At 36.0% G+C, this 23,662-nt stretch overlaps 2 protein-coding genes, 1 long non-coding RNA gene and 1 pseudogene across 4 annotated transcripts; 1 reads left to right on the forward strand and 3 right to left on the reverse strand.

Annotated features, from left to right (window-relative positions):
* Positions 1–920: 920 nt before the first annotated feature.
* On the reverse strand, positions 921–1,972 carry LOC111777301 (annotated as a pseudogene).
* A 127-nt stretch (positions 1,973–2,099) lies between these two features.
* Positions 2,100–3,015, reverse strand: LOC111777312. Its single transcript, XR_002812383.1, has 2 exons — positions 2,793–3,015; positions 2,100–2,519 (listed from the first exon to the last, which is right to left on the reverse strand). It is a non-coding gene; the product is annotated as an uncharacterized LOC111777312 (long non-coding RNA).
* Positions 3,016–4,290: 1,275 nt separating this feature from the next.
* LOC111776931 lies at positions 4,291–10,895 on the forward strand. 2 transcript variants are annotated; one of them, XM_023656347.1, is made up of 9 exons: positions 4,291–4,614; positions 4,724–4,900; positions 6,234–6,457; positions 6,552–6,616; positions 8,053–8,274; positions 8,418–8,547; positions 8,840–9,162; positions 9,251–9,395; positions 10,430–10,895. In XM_023656347.1, exons 1-9 carry the CDS (start codon positions 4,602–4,604, stop codon positions 10,700–10,702), a joined length of 1,572 nt encoding a protein of 523 aa, XP_023512115.1. In that variant the 5' UTR covers positions 4,291–4,601; the 3' UTR covers positions 10,703–10,895. The 2 variants fall into 2 exon arrangements, with proteins under 2 accessions (XP_023512115.1, XP_023512116.1); XM_023656348.1 differs by lacking the exon at positions 4,291–4,614 and having other exon boundaries at positions 4,809–4,896.
* A 1,612-nt stretch (positions 10,896–12,507) lies between these two features.
* On the reverse strand, positions 12,508–23,287 carry LOC111777537 (pentatricopeptide repeat-containing protein MRL1, chloroplastic). The gene is made up of 19 exons (XM_023657179.1): positions 22,891–23,287; positions 21,542–22,265; positions 21,198–21,384; positions 20,903–20,966; positions 20,681–20,825; positions 20,447–20,562; positions 19,791–19,919; positions 19,442–19,615; positions 19,164–19,328; positions 18,744–18,884; positions 18,111–18,210; positions 16,858–16,966; positions 16,682–16,773; positions 16,126–16,216; positions 15,733–15,964; positions 15,532–15,624; positions 14,397–14,445; positions 13,795–13,888; positions 12,508–13,222 (listed from the first exon to the last, which is right to left on the reverse strand). Exons 1-19 carry the CDS (start codon positions 23,212–23,214, stop codon positions 12,988–12,990), a joined length of 3,264 nt encoding a protein of 1,087 aa, XP_023512947.1. The 5' UTR covers positions 23,215–23,287; the 3' UTR covers positions 12,508–12,987.
* Between the last annotated feature and the right edge of the window lie 375 nt (positions 23,288–23,662).

Genomic DNA, 23,662 nt, shown 5'->3' on the forward strand with positions numbered 1-23,662 from the left:
CCATCCGTCGTTCAAGCAACTTCTCAGCCACGCAGAGGAGAAGTTTGGGTTCCATCATCCTCAAGGGGGCCTAACAATTCCTTGCAAAGAAGATGCCTTCATCGATCTCACTTCTAGACTGCAAGTATCTTGAAGGATGAACAGCAATGCTCAAGCTGCAATTTTTTACAATCTTTTCTGGTTGTTTCTGACTCAATTGTATTTTGACCCATACTAGAATGTTGTAGAATGGAATGCCTTTCTTGCCTGTAATTGAGTGGCATTGTAATGGTGCATTTACAATCAAAAGAAAACACAAATTTAGCTTCAATTTCTATAGCCTTTTCTTTTCTGCTTTATTGTGATGGTTAACCTGCAATCCATGGAACTAAGAAAAACTGTTGCCAGATCATGATACATCACTGAAGAAACTAGGTAGCATCTTGAAGATTCAAACTTCAAAGTTCAACCTATCCAAAGCATACTGGATCCTTTTGCGACAAGTCAAATTTTTCTATGAAATTTTACTCTTGGTTTGATCTAATAAACGAAGATCAATATCCAACCTATCTGCCTTCTGCAGTTAACTATGTAGTATTGATGGCAGAGACTGGTTGATCTGTTTAATAGGGGACTGGTCGATTTTTGGGATTTTGTAGAGACAAACCGTCAAAACAATGGGAGAGAGCTCATATCTCGCATATATTTATGGAGGGTCTCATAATGGCTATGAAAGAGAGCTCCGTTATCCAATATTCAATCCAAGATTTAATTACTGTCAACGCCACCTGCATTTTCTTCTATGAACAGAATGAGGTCGTGTTAATGGAATTTGGACCCTATTGTATGCAAAGGTTGTCTCTCTGTTCCATTTTGAACATGTATAATAGCCAAAAAAAACATCCAATTCTGCATGACAGACAGCAATGAACAGACAAGAGTATCAAAGAATAGAAGAGGAACATTAAGTGATACTCAAAATCTATTTGTATTACATTTTGGTAGGAAATTCACTAAGAAAGAAACTCATTTACATTCCAAAAGGATTAAGATTGTATTTGTACACAACATTCAGGAGGGAGTTAGAAAGAAATCAATTCAGGAAAAAAACTGTGTCAAAAATTGATTGATGCCTATTCCATCATCTTCATCCTTCAAGAGTGTTGCAGTCTAGAAGTAAGATCAATGAATGCGCCCTCTTTGCAAGGAATTGTTAGACCTCCATGTGGATGATGGTAACCGAACTCTTCTTCTACTCGGTTGAGTAGTTGCTGGAATGAAGGATGGTTCAAGTACGAAACAGGAACCACAAATCGCTTCCTTTGGGTATCTCCACATATACAGCAACATGACCTCTAAGAACAACATCTGACTGCTTCTTGACAAAACCCAATTGCATCTTGAGAATTTGCTTGGCAGTGGGCAGCAAGGATGATGGCAAACGAATTCCCATTGCTAAATCTATTTGCAATGATCAAGAGACTGTAAACAACTCTTAAGTTTAGCCTTGGTTGGAAGTAGAATTGTGAAATTCAGAGGACCCACTTAACATGACTTCGTAAGCTCACAAGAATTTTTTATTTTGATCTCATCCTTTCTCTCGGCTCACTATCATCGGTAGCTTAGCAACTTAGAGGACCCACTTAACATGACTTCGTAAGCTCACAAGAATTTTCTATTTTGATCTCATCCTTTCTCTCGGCTCCCATGTGAGTTTGAAATGTATGCCATGAATTGCTCAAGTATAGGCCCATTTGTATTTCAATTTTCAAACAACACCATGCTTGTTCAGGGGAATAGCACATCAAAACAGATGGCTTTGTAAGGAAAGTGTAAAGACAAGCCAACATATCCGTGTGATTGGACCACTTTGCAAGAGGAAATTTCTTCATCAATGAAACCAGCTTGTAGGTGAGGTAAGCTGCTCAGATTTCATTTGACTCACAGCTCCTATCACCACCAATGTACTCTCAGCCACTGCAATAGGTCCGTTAATGGAAGCACTTAATGAGGATTGGGAGTATCACATGGTATGTTGCTACTCATATTCCAAGAGATAATGACGAACTTGGTGAAGTTTTCTTTGACCACTTGTTATTGGAAAAAGTGGGACCAACGAGGAAATGAAAGAAATTCTAATATATAGAGCAAACCCATGTGAGCCTTTGGAGAAGTAGGCCTCAAACACACCTATCTGCCATATTTTTTTGTTCTCCTCTCCGGTTCCTAGTTTATAAATATACATCAGAAATAAAGCCATTCTCATCCAACCAGTACTCTATTTCCTACATCAAATTCAAAATCAAGCAGAACACCATTCAAAGTCAGTCACCCCTCTCTTGTTTCAGGGAAATTTCCGATATGGGAATCCGTTTACCATCGATTCTTCTTAATGCCAAGCAGATTCTGAAAATGCAAGCTCTATCGGCAAGAAATCAATCTGATGTTCCCAAAGGCCACATTGCAGTCTATGTGGGAGATATTCAAAAGAAGAGATTTGTGGTACCTATATCATACTTGAAGCATCCTTCTTTTGTAATCTGCTCAATAGATCAGAAGAGGAATTTGGATTTCGCCATCAACTCAAAGAGGATGGGTTTTGAGAAATTATCTCCACTACACCACTCCCCCTCAATAGATCAAAATTTAAAGTTAAAAAGATTTTGTTTCCCATATTATCACAACAGAAACAAGAGCTCAAGTCAATGATCTTAATGAAAAATTCCCATCGTTTTCAATGCTCCAAACTCATATCTCCTCTTGATCGTTCCAATTAAAAGTGGATAGAAGGTTAGAGATAGAGTAGCGCATACCTCGATTTCATCGTCCAACAACAGATTTCTTCTCAGTAAGACTCCAAGAGGCAGCTTCGTTAGACCACAATTCAGCAATGGCGGCTTCTATGATAGAAGGTGAGTACATAAAGACAACGAAATCCGAGCTTTGGAGCAGAATGTCCCAGCCATCGATCCTCCCGAAATTGGGTATTCACACCATTGCCAAAGTTCTTTAGACTCTGATGAATGAATTGATCGATCCATGTATACACAGATAATGATTATATATGTATATATACATCTATGTGTATACACGTGTACATATATACATATATACATATATCCATATATATACAGATATATACGTATATATATATATATATATACATATATATCATTATTATAGAGAAATTAATTGTTTTACATAACAAAGAGTTAGTTTCCCTTTATTTATTTATTTTGTTATTTTATTGTTTTTTTTTATTTTATATTATTTCTTCCATTTATTTCTAAATATGATTTTTTAAATTTTATTTATTTATTTAGGTTTATTATATTCTTATAACTCTTTTTAACTTATTTTATTTTTTTCAATTATTTGTGTTTTGTATGTGGTTTTGGTTTTTTTTTTTTTTTTATGATAAAAAATTATTTTTATCTACCAATCATTTTCAGGATTAAAATGAGTGAAATAAATTAATTATATTGAATTTTTGAAAGAGGACATTTATAATTAATTTTTCAATTTGATTGTCATACTAATTATTTACAATTTTATTATAGAGAATAATTATTAATATTAACTACTAAATAAACTCAAAATGCAAAATTTAAGGTATATTAATGAAAGTTAAATCAAAGAAAATTTATATAATTTTATAATATAATGTAGTTTATTCTATCATATACAAATTGTATTAAACATTTATAATTAAAATTTTATATAATTTTATTAAATTAATTTATTTGAGAATAGCTATTAAGATTTATTACCAAAATAATTCAAAAACCTAAAATTTAAGATAAAATTTATTTGAATGTAAGGCATTTTATGTGTAATAATTCAAAAACGTAAAGGCAAGTTGGATGTGTCGCAGACGATTGAACATGTACGTGCAGGCGGCGTGTGTGGTTGAACAAGCTTGGATTCAGCACGAGCCGATGTTCGATTGATGAAGACAAACCTCGCCTAAAGTCCGACGAAGCTACAAAACCGGCGCGAAAAATATATATGGGGCTTAATTCCCTTAAAGGACGCCGCATGGTAAAAAAATCTAGGCGCAATAGATATAGGGCTTAATTCCGGTCGTGATGTGTTAAGATCACGGTAAAAAAATCTAGGACAGTGACAATCATAAATTTGATTGACCCGATGAATTATTTTTAAAAAATTTCAAACTTATAAAAAATTTATTAAACTAATTTTAGAAAGCTATTAAACAAAGTTTTTAAGTGAAATCAAGGAGGTAAACCCATAATTAAACATTTTACACCACAAACAAATGTTGACTATAAATAAGCAATTTTAGATCACATAAACATTTACTTCTCTTTATTATCTTCAAATCCTACGAAAAAATAAAATCCTAAAATAGAAAATGCAGTTGCAGCCATTGAAAAGCTCAAAGTAAAGAAACAGAGATGAGTTCTCCCATTAAATGCAGAGTGAAATCTCACTAATCCATTTGGACGTCTCTAATACACAGATCTAACATGCAACCACAAGAACAATTCAAAGGAATCAACCACAATGCTCTCCAAACCCTATTTTTCTTCTTCTCCTGATCGATTGCAAATTAGAGACAACAAATTCGAAGTTGCAGCCAATCATCCTCCGAATTCACAATGATTCAGAAAGGTAAAGCGATTATAGTTTATAGAATGAACGCAATGGACTCACCTTTTCATTTTCTAGGTCGCGATTTGATTTTGATTTTGATTTTGATTTTGATTTTGATTTTGTTCAGATAGCGGCAACAAGCCGAGCGTCGGGCAGATGCTTTGGGCATCTTCCATCGGATTGATCATCGTTGCAGCAATGCATTACCGGATTCGGAAGCTACGAGATCAGAAGATCATCCCTCGCTTGAAAGTCTCGGATACGGGCCGCGTTGAAAAGCTCGAGAGCTTTCCCCATTATGTAGGTAAAGATTATACTTGCGTTCTTCTCATAATCTACATTTCTCCAAATATATTCATTTTCCGAAAGTTTCAAAAGCGCATCGTCGTAACTTTATTATAATTTTTTAATAAATATAAAATTTAATCATATAATTACACTAAAATTTATGATTTAAAAATCATGAGTTTTTCTAAATTATGAATCAATAGTTAAGGTTTGATATATCGAGTGTCAGACTCGTCTCTTCAAGCATGACCGTGACATCTGATATAGTTAGTTGTAATGACAAAGTTAAAATATAATTTGAGTCTCACCTAAGTTAATATATCAAAAATTAATATTTAAGACTAATATTTTTAATTCATATTAACTTATTATATGTGTTATATTCGCATTAATTATAAGAACATAACATAATTTACTAATCATTTCTAAGTAGATCTAGATTTGGTAAAAAAAAAAAAAAAAAAAAAATTAACGTCTTTTTATGAGTTTGTGATGCTTTATAATATATATGTATGTATGTGTATGTATATATATATATATATATATATATATATATATATATATGTATATATGTGTATGTATATATGTGTATGTATGTATATATATTCCTAAGGTTGATAATACAAATTAAAAAAGAAAAGTACTTTTTAATTATTTAAAAACACTATTTTAAAATTATAACCAAACACGGCTTAATCTCATAAGAATTTTTTTAATTATTATTTTTCTGTTATATAATTTTTCAAAATATAATTTCAAAATTTCAAGCCAAAATTTGAATATTTTTTGTAAATATTTTTTATTTTGAACGAATTTAAATATTAAAAAAAAATAGATGTAAATCAAAGAAAAATTGTTTGATCGGAATTTGAATTTAACCTTTAACCTTTAAAATTTATATATATTAAGCAGTATCCTTTAAGTAGGGGTGCGCTGGACTGCCGATTGAATAATAGGTACCCCATCCCAAGTAGAGTTAGTGAGCCATGTAATAGGGACCATTTTACGCGGTTTGGGGGCACTTGAGTCAGCCCCGGTGCCCGACCGCGTCTTGACCCCTATCCAATTTTTGGGCCAATTTCCCTACCAAAAAATGAGATTCTTGCTGAATCCGAGTTTGCTGCTCCAATCATTACCAAACTTAACCTATTATATTTAGTACTTCCGGTGCTTCTGTTTCTGTTGTGTAATGTATATATATAAATGAATTTTTAATTAGTTTGTAAACCAAAATCTAAAGAGTGTTAATTAATTTATAAATTTAGTGTATTAATCATATAATTTAATTTAAAAAAGTGTTTGGTTGTTTGAGTTGATGAATTTTGTGTACATTTGTTGTGATTGATCAGCAAGGCAAATGGGGTTTAAAGACATAAATGAGTGCCCGCATCTCTGCAAGTTGGCTGCTGAGTACATAGCCAAATCAGACGAATGTGAAGATGATATCTATTCCTTTTTCTCAAGCGAGCTTCACGCAGATTCACTGTTCGTCAAACTCGTCGAAGAGTTCGAGAGATGCATTCTCAGTTACTTTGCATTCCATTGGAACCAAACAGATATTATGATCAGTCAGGTAAAGATTGCACAAGGTGTTTGATAAAATGTCTTCAACTTTATCATTGGAGTTTCTTGATTCTATTCTATATATTTCTTGTTTGTTTGTTCAGATCTTGAGTTCTGACCACCAGGAGCCGAAGAAGAAGCTCAGAAACATTGTAATGGCTGCAACCAGGTGGGCATCTCCTTCAGCCTTTGAGTATCTTTATGGGATGGATGAGAATATCAAATGTTAACGTGTTGGGATGTAGATTTGAACTTTACGACCTCTAAGAAAATATAGAGATGATTTAACCATTTAGATATGTACATGTTAGGATTGATATTCATCAGAATTCTTGTGAAATCCTACATCGGTTGGAGAGGAGAATGAAACATCCTTTATAAGGGTGTAGAAACCTCTCCCTAATTGACGTGTTTTAAAAATCTTGAGGGAAAGCCCAAAGAGAACGATATCGGCTAGCAGTGGGCTTGAGCTGTTATAAATGGTTTCAGAGTCAAACACCTCGTGTGCAAGTAAGGATGCTGGGCCCCAAAGGGGGTGGATATGTTCGGGGCTCCACATCGAGTGCCAGCGAGGACGCTGGAACTTGAAGGGGGGTGGATTGTGAGAGCTGTTACAAATGGTTTCAGAGCCAAACACCTCGTGTGCAAGTAAGGATGCTGGGCCCCAAAGGGGGTGGATATGTTCGGGGTTCCACATCGAGTGCCAGCGAGGATGCTGGAACTTGAAGGGGGGTGGATTGTGAGATCTCACATCGGTTGGGGAGGAGAACGAAACACCCTGTATAAGGGTGTGAAAACCTCTCCCTAGTAGACGCGTGTTAAAAACCTTGAGGGGAAGCCCAAATAGGACAATATCTGCTAGCGGTGGGCTTGGGCCGTTACAAATGGTTTCAGAGCCAGACACGGGGCAATGTGCCAGCGAGGAGGCTGTTCCCTGAAGGGGGTAGACACGAAGCGGTGTACCAGTAAGGACGCTGGGCCCCGAAGGAGGGTGGATTTGGTGGGGGTCCCACATCGAATGGAGAAAGGAACGAGTGCCAGCGAAGACACTGGACCCTTGAGGGGGGTGGATTGTGAAATCCCACATCGGTTGGGGAGGAGAACGAAACACCAAGAGTGTTAAAGGGTGTGGCGCTGGGCCCTTAAGGGGGGTGGATTGTGAGATCCCACATTGGTTGGGGAGGAGAACAAAACACCCTTTATAAGGGTGTGAAAACCTCTCCCTTGTAGACGCATTTTAAAAACCTTAAGGGGAAGCTCGAAAGAGAGCCTGGACGTGGAAACCTCTCCCTAGTAGACGCGTTTTAAAAACCTTAAGGGAAAGCCCGACAGGGAAAGCCCAAAGAGGACAACATCTACTAACGGTGGGCTTGAGCCGTTACAATTCTCGTTGAAATAAGGTACACTTTTTACTCCGAGATTGTATCACTACTATACCTAAAATCGCTAGTTGTACGACTCTAATGAGTTTAGGATCGACCATTTAGTCTTTGAAAATTAAGCATTAATTTCTTTGTTTTGTTATAAAAACTCGCTGAATTCAAATGTTTACTTAGAAACGATTAAGAAAACAATCAAGCCATACCATTTTTGTGAAATTGTTAGGGAACAGAGGTTTGAGAGGGTAACAAAGAACCTGAAAGTTGCTAGAGTATTTACAACTTTAGTTGAGGAGATGAAAGCAATGGGACTCACATCCACCGACGACTCGCAATGCACGGAGGTGATGGCTCCAATGGCTCTTGCCGATCGAAGTCCGATGCTCCTGTTCATGGGCGGCGGTATGGGGGCGGGGAAGAGTACTGTGCTTAAGGACATTCTCAAAGAGTAAGAACATTCATCAGTTTCATCAGCTATGGCTAATAAGTAAATTTGTACAATAGCAAACATTTGAGCACATATAATGGCATATAGGCCATTCTGGATGAAGAAATGAACTGATTCATTGTTTTGGATGAAATATTCAACAGGCCATTCTGGATAGGAGCATCCCCTAATGCAGTTATAATTGAGGCAGATGCTTTTAAAGAATCAGATGTCATTTATAGAGCTCTTAACTCCACTGGTCACCATAATGACATGCTCCAAACTGCTGAACTGGTACCATTTCACCTCTAAAATCTCATCCAAAATGCATTCTTATGAGCCTGCTGATACTCCCTTTTCATTATTTTCCTAATGAAGCCTTCTTACGAGCCTCTTGTTTATTTAGATCTTTAAATCTGTTACGAGCCAGATTGGAACGACCTGAAATTTTTTACTTAATTTAAGGATGTTCATGATATGTATACAGTGGCGACCTATTTCGGGTCGTTACACAGATAATTCTTACACTTGTGATCCTTTCTGCTGCACTTCTCTACACCCTGTAATTTTTGAATGTTTGGAATAGGTGCACCAATCATCCACAGATGCAGCTTCCTCACTTCTGGTGACTGCACTGAACGAAGGACGAGATGTAATCATGGATGGAACGTTGTCGTGGGTACCGTTTGTAGTACAGACAATTACGATGGCGAGGAATGTCCACCGTCGACGTTATCGAATGGGAGCTGGCTATAAGGTTGGTGATGATGGCACTGTAACTGAAAATTATTGGGAACGAATAGAAGATCAAGAACCAGAAAAAGTTGTGGGCAAGAAAAGAAGACCATACAGGATTGAACTTGTTGGAGTTGTTTGTGATGCTTATTTAGCTGTCATAAGAGGCATAAGGTACATATAAAACCAGCCTTCTGTCCTCTTCCTGAGATAATAATTATATTATCATCTAAAAAGTTGCATTTTCTGACTGTAAACACAGGAGAGCTCTCATTTGCAGAAGAGCTGTAAGAGTAAAATCTCAACTGAAATCCCACAAGAGATTTGCAAATGCTTTCTTAACATATTGCCAATATGTTGATAATGCAAGGCTATATTGCACCAATGCTTTGGAAGGCCCACCAAAGGTAACTCTTGGAGGTTCTCATAAGACCTCTCATAAGTTAAAAGTTCGGCTCTCTTTGTGGAATGTTGTAAGAGCCCAAACCCACCGCTAGCATATATTCTCTTCTTTGGGCTTTTCCTTTTAGACTTTTCCTCAAGGTTTTTAAAACGCGTTTGTTAGGGAGAGATTTTCACACCCTTATAAACAATGTTTCGTTACCCTCTCCGACCGATGTGAGATTGTGAGATCCCACATCGATTGGAGAAGGGAACAAGTGCTAGCGAGGACTGGGCTCCGAAGAGGTGGATTGTGAGATCCCACATCGGTTGGAGAGGGGAACTAAGCATCATTTACAAGGGTGTGGAAACCTCTCCCTAACAAACGCGTATTAAAACCCTTAAGGGAAAGCAGCAGACGCGTATTAAAACCCTTAAGGGAAAGCAGCAGACGCGTATTTAAAACCCTTAAGGGAAAGCAGCAGACGCGTATTTAAACCCTTAAGGGAAAGCAGCAGACGCGTATTTAAACCCTTAAGGGAAAGCAGCAGACGCGTATTAAAACCCTTAAGGGAAAGCACAAAACCCTTAAGGAAAAGCAGCAGACGCGTATTAAAACCCTTAAGGGAAAGCACAAAACCCTTAAGGAAAAGCAGCAGACGCGTATTAAAACCCTTAAGGGAAAGCACAAAACCCTTAAGGAAAAGCAGCAGACGCGTATTAAAACCCTTAAGGGAAAGCACAAAACCCTTAAGGAAAAGCAGCAGACGCGTATTAAAACCCTTAAGGGAAAGCACAAAACCCTTAAGGAAAAGCAGCAGACGCGTATTAAAACCCTTAAGGGAAAGCACAAAACCCTTAAGGAAAAGCAGCAGACGCGTATTAAAACCCTTTAAGGGAAAGCATAAAACCCTTAAGGAAAAGCAGCAGACGCGTATTAAAACCCTTAAGGAAAGCCCGAAAAGGAAAGTTCAAATAAGCCAATATCTGCTAGTGGTGGGCTTGGGTTGTTACAAATGTTGTGATCTTTTCTTGACTTAAAACCGGTTTCTATGTGAAGTTCATTGGATGGAAAGACAAAGACAAGACATTGTTGGTTGATCCCGAAGAAATAAAGTGTCTAAAAACAGTTGGGAGCTTAAATGAGGAAGCAAACTCCATTTATAAACTTTATAAGAAGCCAAGTCCTGCTTGTGAAGTTGGATCAGTTTGGAAAGACATTGTGTTGTCACCTTCAAGGGTAGCAATCCAACAAGAACTCAGATATTGCATCAAGAAAGTTGAAAGTTTGAAAATTTTGGGCAAAAAAGGAGCTGAGTTTATAACTTCATAACTTTCCATGATGAACTTGAGTAGATATCTCCAACTGAGGGCTAATATTTTTGTCCATGTTGCTGGGATGTATTAATTCTATATAGATGAGGCTTTGTGTAGAACTCTATTTCAATACAAAAACATGAGGAATCCTAGTAAGATATTTAGAGGATCTCCATAAATGTTAGAATGTGATGGCCAATTTTGATGAATATTTTGTTTCTCTTTAAAATTTATTCTCAAAATTGTCGAAATCTTTTATGGATACCTTAGAAAGTTGTTTTTGAATGAAATTTTCTCGGGTTTTTCAAAATAAGTTTTTCTAGTCATTTGCTCACCTCATCTAACCTTTTTTCGATTTTTTTCTCTTTTATTTTTCCCTCAAGCTCACCATTTTTCCCATTAGCCTGAAAATGAAATAACTAAAATGGTCGTTGAAGAATGCCCATGAACTCTTCGTTTCACCTCTTAAAAAATGTTGTTAAGTAGACGACTCATATAGCTAGCAAGATAAAACCCGCCTAATCCAAATTGCCTCCATGTAAACATTCGTTTGTGCTATTATTTTTAAACCCTACTTTGAAAAACTATGTTAAATATAATGTCATTTCAGAAATTGATGATAATATTTATTTGATATTATTTATTTTAAAAAGCTTAACCTGCAAACATATGCTTATGAATACATTTTGAATAATGTAAAGAAAATGATTAATACGGAAATAAATTATTATTAATTCAAATATACTTTTGTAAATAGAACACTAATTACTATTTTAAATTCGATTGTTGGATTCTTACCATCGAACATAAAAAGAAAGTTAACCAATTATTTATGTTTTAAAAAAACTATAATAGTATAGTATTTTTATTTAGGTTCGAGAAAAAACATATGATTTTTTTTAAAAAAATAAAGTAACCTTTAAGTTCTAAAAAAAAAAATCAAGGCAATTGGTAAATATGTTAAAAGTTAAATACCCTTGTTAAAATAAAACTAACATTTATAACATTATTTAAAAGAAGAATAGAACATTATTTAAAAGAAGAATAGAACATTATTTTAACAAAGAAAAAAAGACCACATATATATATATATATTTAAAAGTTTAAAATGGAACTGTGAAACGGAGCCTGCTTTAGTATGGATGGATTCGTTCATCCAAAACTATGATTCTCTTAGTTCAACTGCGATTTAAATCGAAACAAAATCTGAAACTTATCTCTTTGATTACACAATTTCTTTTATAAAATGCATATTCATAGACCAAACACAAACTACATAAACTTAAATTTTTACAACTCATTCATTTCTACCATTCAAACACATGCTACTAAATCTAGTTTTTCATCTCTTTATACCGACCCAAGCCCGATTCAAATTTCCAATTGTATGAACCTATACTCGTACAAAGAAGGAACTAGACATTGTAAAAAATCTAAATTTAATCCAAGAGAATAATTTGATAGCAATAATTTTTTTCCACTCTGACCTCTTGATTGATGAATCGAAAATAGGTTTAACTTTGAAACATTAACTCCAATTCCTCACTAAACTGCATGCTAAGAAAAAACATTTCATTCCTTAGCTTCAAATGAAAGGAAAGCAGATAAACGAACCAAACATAGTTTAGTTTAAAAAGCATCTCCCCATCTCATTCGATCTTGTCTCCAAAGAAAGAGAAGAATAAGCTAGGAAGGGGATCCTAAGCTGTAACGTGAGAAGAAAAAGGGCTAAAATACAAAGGCAAGACGCGCTAGAGAGGCACTACCAAGACAACATGCAGCACAATAAGGAGAAACATACCCGGATTTCTTCTATGGATATTTTTTTGTAATAGTTTACGTTAGACATCTTATTCCAAAAATGGAAGGAAAAAAAGATGAATTTATAAAGTCGTCATATATTTTTGCATTACAAAATTTGACAACCATTTCTATATAATGTAAAATTACCTCAGTAAAGGGCAGTAGGAGAGGATCGATTCACATAATTGGACTACCAACTTTGGTGATGAGCTTCTTGACCAGAAATATTTTATAGTAAGATCAATTCACCACAGCTCTGCAAATTGCTCCTCTCTTCGCATGAAAAGCCACGAAACCAAAAGCTCTATACCGCATCATACATCCCCCCCTCAATTAGCATTGCCATTAAGAGAACCAAATAGCCTACTTATTCTAACATTTATGAGGAAGTTCTAGAAGTGTGGCGTGGTTGAACTAAAGTGGTGTGGATAACTGGTTTCAATAGCTTAGATCATCTGCTTAATATCCTAAACTGTGTTAATGTTTTTGCATACCTCTTTAATCCAATGATAGGTTCCCAGTGCGAATATTACGCTGCTGATGGCTTATTCCTTCTCTTAGACGTGACTGAAATGAGCTGAACTCTCCTGGTTTTCCACTTAGAGAATTGGAGAGTTTTGGCTGTAACCATCTTCTCAAGGCTAAACCATTGATTCTGATTTTTCCACTGGATTCATTTCCCTGGTAGGGTAGTCCAAGTCTTCTCAACAATGCCGCCACTGCTTGTCCGACCCTGTAAGACCATTATATTTGGATTATATTTGGGTTAATAATATGATCATGTAACGACCCAAGCCCACCGCTAGCAGATATTATCTGCTTTAGCCCGTTACGTATCGCCATCAGCCTCACGATTTTAACACGCGTCTGCTAGGGAGAGGTTTCCACACTCTTATAAGGAATGCTTCGTTCTCCTTTCCAACCGATGTGGGGATCTCACAATCCACTCCCCTTGGGGGCCCAACATCCTCGTTGACACACCGCCCGGTGTCTGATACCATTTGTAACAGTCCAAGCTCACTGCTAACAGATATTGTCTACTTTAGCCCGTTACATATCGCCGTCAGCCTCACGATTTTAAAACGCGTCTGTTAGGGAGAGATTTCCACACCCTTACAAGTAATGCTTCGTTCTCCTCTCCAACCNGGGGGGGGAAGGTCACCCAGGAGCATCTTTACAAGCTGAAACTTCCGATTAGGTGGGAAGACTGTCAAGTTGCATACTATTTTAGAACTCTTGGCTCAGAAAGCAAAATAAGCAGGCAAAAGAAACCTAGTTTGATTTCATAAGTTTCGATCTTTTCACCTTCCCGCAAGGTTAATGGTTCTCTCCCCCTTGGAAGAGAGAACTTGCGTCGTCTCATTTGGCATTAAGATCATTATGTTCGGTAACCTTGAACCTGAACAAAAGAAATTTAATCAGAATACAACAATTACTAGACCTCCCTACCCTCAACTAGTGTTAAGTATCTCCTTTTTCAGAATAATAACAATAACTTTATCCTTTTGAGTAAAAAAGATCTCATATAGTAATTTCAACATGACAAATTATTATGGTCCCAAAAAAGTGAAGTTGTAGAGATCTTTTACTTCAATATTTAAATCAGAGAATTAAAATAGTTATACATGAGAAGATGCACAACTCAATATATATATATATATATATATATATATATGAACCCTTGAAAAATATCTTAAAATCTAGCCTCAACGTCATGAAAGTTTTCTAATTTGATGGCCAGTAATACTAGGAAGAAGCAAAGTGGTTAAAATCCATTTAATTTTGCAACAATCTTATCAAGAAGTTGAAAACAATATGAATGGGTTTGTGTTATTGTAAACAACAAATAATAACCGTGTGCATTAGTAACTAGAAGATGAAAGACTAAAAATGCGTATGACATTTACCAGCGGCAAGCCGATGTTTGAGACCTTTCAAAACTGTCAAGAGGTAAACCTGGAAGGATTTTAATAACAATTTCAGTCATGTATGATAGTATTTGTGAATTGCTTTTCACTCATGTTGAACATATTCGATCCAAAAGATTGTGTTAGTTAAAACTGTTGGAAGTAAATGGAAAGGCAAAACTCATAGGATCATCAATACTGATTTAACCAAGATCAATATGTATTTTTACGAGCAGAAAAGGACCACTTGAATCCACACAAAGAAAAACAAGCAATAAAATAGAAAATTGACTGCTGCCATTTTTCACCTCCATAACATTCAGAAACGAAAAACCAACTAAAATTGCAAAATCAACGAAAACTGAAAAATCTTGTGATGTTATTTCAATGCAGGTGCCATTTTTTATTTTTAATCTTTTTCGCACTTTATGGGGTTCATCAGTTACCTCTTCTCTTGGGCAGAAAACTTAAGACAGCTGAAAGAGAGAATCTGTCAAAACCAAGACTTTCCAGCTACGCCCTCTTCTTCCTAGACCCATACTCTTTTCCTCTCTCGCACCCTCTTGACCAAATATGAATTTATGTTAAGTATGCAGCTGCCACCAAAGACAAAGGGGACACCTTCACCCGGATGAACAAAAAAGAACCCCTCCCTGAAGTCGGGACATGGGGATGGAATTGTTGATTGAGCGAGCATGGTGAGAATCAAGGGTTACTGCCTTGAAAATTGTACTGGCTTGCTCACAAATGGCTAATAACCAGTCCGGTAAGTAAAGATTTAGTAGGTCCCTATGCAACTAGCCATTTTCCAATCAGTGGCTGTGCAAAGATTTTTGAGGTGTCTACATTTCTTTGGCAGACGCCCCACTATCACCCAGTTAAAAGGATATCTCATTTATGTACAGTCAACTGCCTGGTCTCTACTGAATTTTAAGGGTCATCTAAAACTATTTTTAAATTTCATAAGTAAAATGTTTACTTTTTACAACTCGAGAATCAGTTGATTCCTAACACAAAGTTCAATACAGGTAAGTATAGTTTTTTCTAGTGCTTAATAAGTCCAAAGGGCTACATAATTTCCCAATTAAATAATAACTGGTAACTCCAATTTTGCTAGGTGAAGAAACAATCTTACCTCAGCTGTATGAATGTGCAACTCCTTGACATCTACAATAATAGGACTTCCTTTGAGGGATACAAAAGGAGCAACTCCAAGTGAAGCAGCTTCCTATATTTTGTTGGGGTACATGTAAAAGGAAAATCAGATCTTTCCAACGATTTAAGAATTTGAAAATTTTCAGCAAGATTATGGAACCAGCTTCATATTTGGACAGACCTCCAACAGTGAAAATGCGCGAGGGTCATATTCACCAAAGCCATCTATCAAGGAGCAGAGATTTGAAGATCTTGATGAGTCAGCACATACTCCTATGTTTTCTATGAGTCTGCTTTTTAAGGCGGGATCATGAGGAATCTGCAAGCACCCCAAAACTTGAGATAAAACTTCAATGCTAGGAACAATTCCGGCTTCAATTATTTCCCGATACACCATTAAGGCCTGTGCTGTCCTGAGGAAAAATATTTTGAATGGTGAATAATCTCACAAGTAGTGGTTTATGATTGTTAATATTAAAGTACCATAAGATGATTAGATAAGAAGCCCACATAATATTTCAGTTGACTACAAAACAACCGTAGTAAATGGATTACAAAAGTCGAAGAGTCATACCACTTACTATTGACTTGAGGCAGTTTAGAGTCATGTGACAAAAGTGATCTATCAAGGGCAGAGGGCTCTGCAGTTCTTCGTAAACACATGCCTTTGAAAATATCAGATTAAGGATTGGTTAAATATAAAAAACTAACTAATTAACTAGAGCGATAAGAGTAGTCTATCAAGGGCAGAAGTAGCATTTCTTCTTTAGCACATGCATGCCATTGAAAAAATCCAAATGAAGATTAGCTGAAGATGCAAAAAAGTTAACCAATTAAAAGTAGCTTGTCAGAAGATATAAGGCAGAGAATATTCTTGAAACTCGGAAATGTAGGGCATCAGAATCAGAGACAGAAAAGGTAGTTAAAATTCATGATAAGTTGAAAAACGTGCATTCTTTTATTCTTCTTTACAAATAGGAAAATCCATCTAAAAGAAAAACGCATATTGTTGTTCATGAACAGTTGGTCAGCAGACAATATAACAGTTAGGAAATTATAAAATAGAAAAGACAGTGGATTTTTTCGTGATAAAAAAAACAGGTGTAGACAATTGATTTCTATCGACTTACCAATTATGCACTTATACATAGTTAAGGTTGGCACAATCCCATCCTCTTTGGCTTGAGAGAGGAGCATGATGGCAATTTCTAAATCGTCATTCCTACAGATAATTGAGAACAAGATGCTAGTGAGAAAAAGGATTAAATTAAGGTCGTTGAAACAAAAGTAAGCCAGCTGTACTCACCTTTCACTTGCTGCCGTAAGTATGGAGTATGTAATGTTGTTTGGGTAGAGTCCTAATCCCTTCATTTCAGTTAGAATATCCATAGCCATTTGTAGTTGTTTCCCATCACCTGTAAGTGAAATTCTAATGCTATCTTATAGAAGCAATGCACATTATTTTAACGGTAGATAATTGTTAGTTGTAATTAGTTGAAATTGAAGTCTATATGACTGAATGTTTCACATCTCATTAATTGACAATTGAATTTGTTGCTTCGACCTGGCTCATCATTGTTAAATGCATTCTTTCGATAACTTGGGAGCTGATTGAATTCTGAGCTTTTATTCTAAAATGATAATCAATTTCTGAAGTCCAAAACACTTTTAGATTCAAACTGGGCTGGGAATCACAAAGATTCACGTTTTATCACTGAATTTGTAGTTTCTTAGGCTCTAATCCAGTTCCCTGGTCTACTTAGAGCCCATATCATTCCTAGAAACTCAAGGGAAGCTGAATTCAGGATGTGACTGCCACTAGTCCTAAATTTGATAATGACTTTAGCAGACTCTACAGATGTTTACAGCTCCGAATCACCTAAAAACTCACCATCCAACTAGCATAATATTTCCTTCCCCCTTGAGAAATTTTGGTTCGTGCATAAACTGTGTAAAATAATGGTTATTATACATTTTTAATCCCTCATGTGTCTCGTAATATTTTGTTCTACTATAACTTTTTCATTACAATTTAGTTTCTATATTTTTCATAGATATAATAACCAAATCCTTAGACATCACAAGATGGGGAGAAATCTAAGGATGTGTTTTTAAGATCGATTATTCCAATGAGCCAAGAAACAAAAGATGTGCACATGCAATAACAAAATTCACAACCAAGATAAGGGTAAATTGTTAAAAAAATTCACAACAAAAGATGTGCACATACAAACAAGTTAATTAAGGGTATTATTAAAAAAATTCACAACCAAGATAAGGGTAAATTGTTAGTTCAAGAATAGTCTTTAATGTTGGGAGCTTAATCATTGAACTTTTAAAACTACCGAGTACTAAATCATTACAAAAAAGAAAAAAGGATAAGGACCGAAAGTCAATACAAAGATTAGAAATGTATTTTGACAAAAAAGAAAATTTTAGAGAAATTTAGAATACCAGAGCTGAAAAAGTGATGACATGAGGCTTATGTTTAAGTATGATAAATCATAACGAACTTCCATCAGAATATTGAGCATAGAAGGTAGTAAAAAAGGGACATACACAGTGCAGTTATTAGTGCATTCACAGTTGAAACAGTTGGCCTCAATTTCATAGACTTGAGATCCTCATACAGTTCCAACGCCTTCTGCCAGTTCTTAGCCTGAAACAATGATTGGGAAGTTTTTTATTGTCACAGTTAATTCGGTAACACAAAATATTAATACTCAATTACACTCCGTAGTCAACTATTAGAGCCTTAAGGAAAAATATGTTGGTGCCAATACAGCACAGATGCTTCCATAAATAAAACAGCAACAAATGGTGAGCTATACTCTGTCAAAATATAGTTTATACATTCATATTACCAGTATCATATGTGGAAAAAATATGATTATAGGAACCTAAAAGGAAGCTTTTGAAGTCAGGATAGAGTTCGTAATATATCAAACTTTACAGTAATTTTAGAAAAACAATTAAATAATATTTTTTTTTAAATGCGAAAACAATACTGACTATCAAAACACCACAAAACAGAGAACTACGCATTTCAAAGAGAGTGAGATAGAATCAATTCATACAAAAAAAAAAAAAAATCAAGTGAAATGTATAAGGTCAGACCTCTTTAGATAAATCTAAAAATTCCCAGCATGCTTGTCAATATTGAACAAAAAAGAAAACAATTAAAACACGCACATTGCTACAGGCACCCATCAGCGAACTATATGACACAATGCCAACACTTAACCCCAGTGTCTTGGCTTCTCCTAAGATTTCAAAGGCAGCATCCAGCTCACCAGCATGGCCTGAAACATCTATTAACGCACTGAGAAAAATCTGCATGAAATATTAAATACTAGAATCAGCACACCCTGTACGAATCAAAAACCAGCTGATACAACAGTACATACAGAAGACTGTCCAAAAAACTTGAAAGAATTCTTTCTTCTAACTTTTCCACATGTTACAGCCAGACCAGTAGTTTAATAATCTGAAACCACTCCAACATAAATATTCAAAAAGAAAAAAAAAACGCTGAGATGCTAACTTATTGTCTCTATTCTGAATCATCCATGATCCAAGCAAGATGTACTTGACTCCATCTCTATTACATACCTCATCAGGTTGTACTCCATTCTTGGTCATATCTTGATATACACTGGAAGCAAAGTCCCAATCACAAGATTGACTGCAACAATTAACAGCAATGGTGTAAACCTCTGGTGTGCCCTTAATCTTACAATCATGGATCATCTTATACACTTCTCTTGCCCGATCAACCTATAAGAAATGCATGATTTTTCTGCTCTTAAAACCAACATCATCAACCTAACTGGAGAGAGAGAGAGAGAAATTGAATAACAGCAAGAAATCTTTAATTTGATGAAACATACCTGACCAGCATTTGCACATGCCTTGATCAAAGCACCAATTGTAATATGATCAGGCTCTACAGGATGTAGCTCAGCCCCCATTTCTGCCAGCACATCAAAAGCACGATCCACCGCTCCTGACTGACCACATGCAGTTATAAGTGCATTGAATACAACTCTGTCTGGCTTCACGTTCTACTGCACAGAATACCTTATTAGCAAGAATTCTTATTTTTGTTAGAATACAAAGTGAACACTCAGCTTTATGATAGAATATGTTGCATGCCTTCGTTTGAATATCCACATATACAAGTAACAGATAAGACCACATAAAATGAGAAAAAAGGAACGACAAGATCTGTGGTCATACCTTTGACCTCATTATTCCATACACGCCAAATGCCTTGGCCACTTGACCTGCTCTTGCACAACCATCAATAAGTGCCCCATATGTGTGAACATTAGGTTCCACTCCAGTATTAACCATTCGATGGAATACCTAGAAGCAAAAATCTCAGGATATTCAATGAAAACAGGAAACTCATGTTGAAACATAAAAAATTTCATTCAAGTATTCAACAAAAGAAAGAGGAGGAACAATTTAAAAGCATGTTCCATAATTTTGAAGAAGCAAAAGTAAAAATAAAAAGGAAAATCTTGTTCAGTATTGGAGGAAGTAGTTAAGATGTCAGATGGAGCAATTATAAGAATGAGTGATATTCAAATTCGCTGCTAGCAGAATTTCAGACTGACAGGAAAGACAAATACTTCAACCGTCATTGTTTAAAGTTCTGAAAAATCAGTACATTTTCTTTCCAAATAGAGTTGAGTTAAACGGATATCAATAACAGGAGGTAAAAGTATTTTTACAAAATTCAGTAGTGCAAGATGACATATCAATAAATCAATAGAAGCTTCATTACATGTAAGAAATGTGTATTGGAAGTACATTAAGAAAGCCCAAATGAGATAGTCTAAGCATTAGTGAAATCTAAGAACAGGTAGCCAAAATGAAAGAAACCATACTTCAAACATTGCATCCACTTCTCCACTTTTGCCACATGTTGAGATTAAAGTAGTGTATAGTTTGCAATCTGCTCTCATTCCAGCCTCCTGAACAAGCCGCATGACTTGAAAAGCGCCTAAATTTACAATGCATAAATTATGCACCCTAAAAGAATGATGGTTGTAAATAGATGAACACTGAGATTGTTTCCAGACAGAAGTAGTTAAATGATATTAAAGAATACATTAACTTACTGTCAGAATCTTGAGAACTTGCACATACAGACATGAGCATGTTAAATGTACTCAACGTGGGATTTGGAATAAGTATGGTGAACTGAAAAGCTTCCTGAACAGCCTTTTTACTCTTGCAAATATTGAAAAACTTCCCATGATAAATCTAGAGCCAGAAAACTGGTTAAATTAGTTGTAATTCAGATCTAAAAAACTGATTCTAAAAAATTCATCACATTTTACCTTATTCATATCCAATAAGCCTTCTTTTTCCATGTCTTGAAGTATTTTGATACACTCGGGCAACCTGAAAAAACCACAAATAAGAAATAAGTTACAAAGATTTTCAGAAACAGTTGAACATACAAAGCAATGCAGACCTATTGTGATTGAGGAATGAGGGGTATCCTGGATCTTTTTTTTTTCTCCCTATTTCATTCATTTCAAAATAATCTTAATGTAAATCATCAACCATACAACATGAGACAGCAGAGGAGTGATATTGACTGCACAATACATGAAAGAGAAACAAACTTGCCTTCCACCTTTCAGGCATTGATTGTAGGATTTAAATTGATCTACATGAAGATTTTTGTAATGAACATGCTTCCCATTTGGATAGGGCAACCCATTCACAACTTTTCCTCTATGCAGACTGGGTTCTTTCCCCCTGTTTCCTGAAGAACCTTCCTTATATGGAACAGGTACATTTCTTTGAACATACCCTGAGTTGTAAAAACATTCGCTACTGAATTGAAAAATGGAATAAGGAGATGCAAAGATTTTTAAGGAAATGATGTTGGGATATAAGAAATAAAATCATATTTCCTGCCTATTCAAAGAAACAAGGTAAGACCATCATGATCCTATTGTAGCCACTACCTGCAATGTGCAGAGAATCCTCTGGTACTAATTCTGCTCCTCTCGAGACACCATTAATCATCACTGAAGAAAAATTTTGGTTGTATAGATGAGAAGTTCGAGAAGTTTCCGTTTGACTACTTGACTCTGTGTCTTCATAGAACATGTAAATATCTTCTCTAGCCGGTTCTTCAATTAGAAAGTTGGAACTGGTAAATTTTTCCTCTTTTACAGGCTCACCATCTGCTTGGAAATGTTGAGTCACTGGATTATATACACTATATAAAGGACCAGCAACAGGTGGAAGCTCCGTTGCATCAACCAAAACAGGCAAGTCAGAGTGGGATTTGACATGAGATCCGTTCAGTTGTAAGTCAGTCATGTCATTGGGAAACATAAGAGGCTGTAGGACCCGAGGTTCAAACATATCAGAAAGAAGAGAAAGATCTGCCGCTTCACTTTCATCTGAAAACAGAGAATCACTATCCTTAGAAGTAGTAACTTCAGAAACAGATGGCTGCAATGATTCGGTGACACTGGCCTCACGTGACAGAACAGATTTTTGAAGCTGCAGAACAGTCTCTTCTTCCCCAGAGTAACTTCTCTCTTCAGTTCTATCCTTAATGCTTATGTTCTGCTCTAAAAAGACGCCATGGTGCTCCCTAAAGCCCATTATCTCACCATCGGCAGACCAGTTGATGTCTCTACCTAGTTGAGATAAGGCAAGCTTTGTAGATTGGGAACGCTGTGATTGGTACCAGATCCAGAGAACACGTTATCTCCAAAATACATGGCTGATAAATCAATCAAACAAACTAAATTGTTGAGCCCATGAAAATCACAGAAGTCAATTTACATTCAGATTTATTGCATGAGACTTCGAATACCATGATTTGCTCCAAAATAATGGACTAAATATTATAAAAATTCCATGACGTGAGTAAAAGCATCTTCAAGGAGTGAAACTAAGGATTCAGTAGATTGTTAATAAAGCTTACTCAATTATCAAATATTAGAAACAGTGATGTGTCATTGAGTTCATCGAACAACAATAAAAATTAACTTTGCAGCGAAATGCTGCTTTCAGTTCGATGTAATCCTCAGTAAATTGTCAACTGTACAACCATGGTTGCAGCTGTTGCATTGATCTATCTCTCGATCAACTGAATTATCCTAATTATACCTCGCCTACGAGAAAACACGACTTCAAATGAACGAAGCAATGTGAGATAGACAACAAGAATCATTCTCTTGAATCTCGAGTATGTCCATTGATTTTCCTAGTACAACTACGAAAAAAAGCATTTACCAAATTGCGAACAAGAAAACAACAACAACGAAGTAATTCCAAATCGATTCTTCCACCGTACCTCAACCGCATTCTTCTTCCTCCTACTGAGTTGCATGTAGATGAACGAGACAGCAGAGAAGGTAACCACAGCAACAACGATGAGAGCCGGATTCGAACTCAACGTAGCTCGGAAAATGTACCTCGGAGACTGAACAAACAAGCCAACCTTCCTGCACCTCCGACGAGTGCGCAAGGAATCTGGCGGGCGGAGATTATGACCACCGCCAAGGAATTGCCGGCGAACGAAGCGGAGCCGAGAGTAGGAGAAGGAGGAAGAAGAATTGACAAGAAGACATGGATTGAACATCAGTGATTGAGGCTTGGAAGAGAAGGTGACCTCCATGGAAGAATGGAACAGCGAGACACAGAATGAAGAGAAATCGATAGAGAGAGAGAGAGACTGGTCGTTGTGTGAGAATGTGTACCAGTGGTAGTATGGAGCTTGCTTTCGCTTGGCTGATCCACTGTGTGCTGACGTGGAATTTTCCTTATTATTTTTGCATTTTTGGGGAATAATGAAAAAAAAAAAAAACCGCTTGGTTCGTTTTATGGCTGATCCACTTCGTGCTGACGTGGAATTTTCCTTATTATTTTTGTATTTTTTGGGTAATAATGAAAAAAAAAAAAAAAAAAAACGGTTTTTGTTTTCCAAGAATAATTGTATATCAGTCTCTGTTGCGGTTGTCGTGTAATAACGAGACGATAAAACAAAAATTCCAATTTTCAGCCAATTTCCCAGAAAATATTTATAAAAAAAAAACAAAATTATTTAATAAAATTCAAATATTTGA

Source organism: Cucurbita pepo, chromosome LG16 (assembly GCF_002806865.2).
Source record: "Cucurbita pepo subsp. pepo cultivar mu-cu-16 chromosome LG16, ASM280686v2, whole genome shotgun sequence".
In the NCBI taxonomy this organism is placed as follows: Eukaryota; Viridiplantae; Streptophyta; class Magnoliopsida; order Cucurbitales; family Cucurbitaceae; genus Cucurbita; species Cucurbita pepo.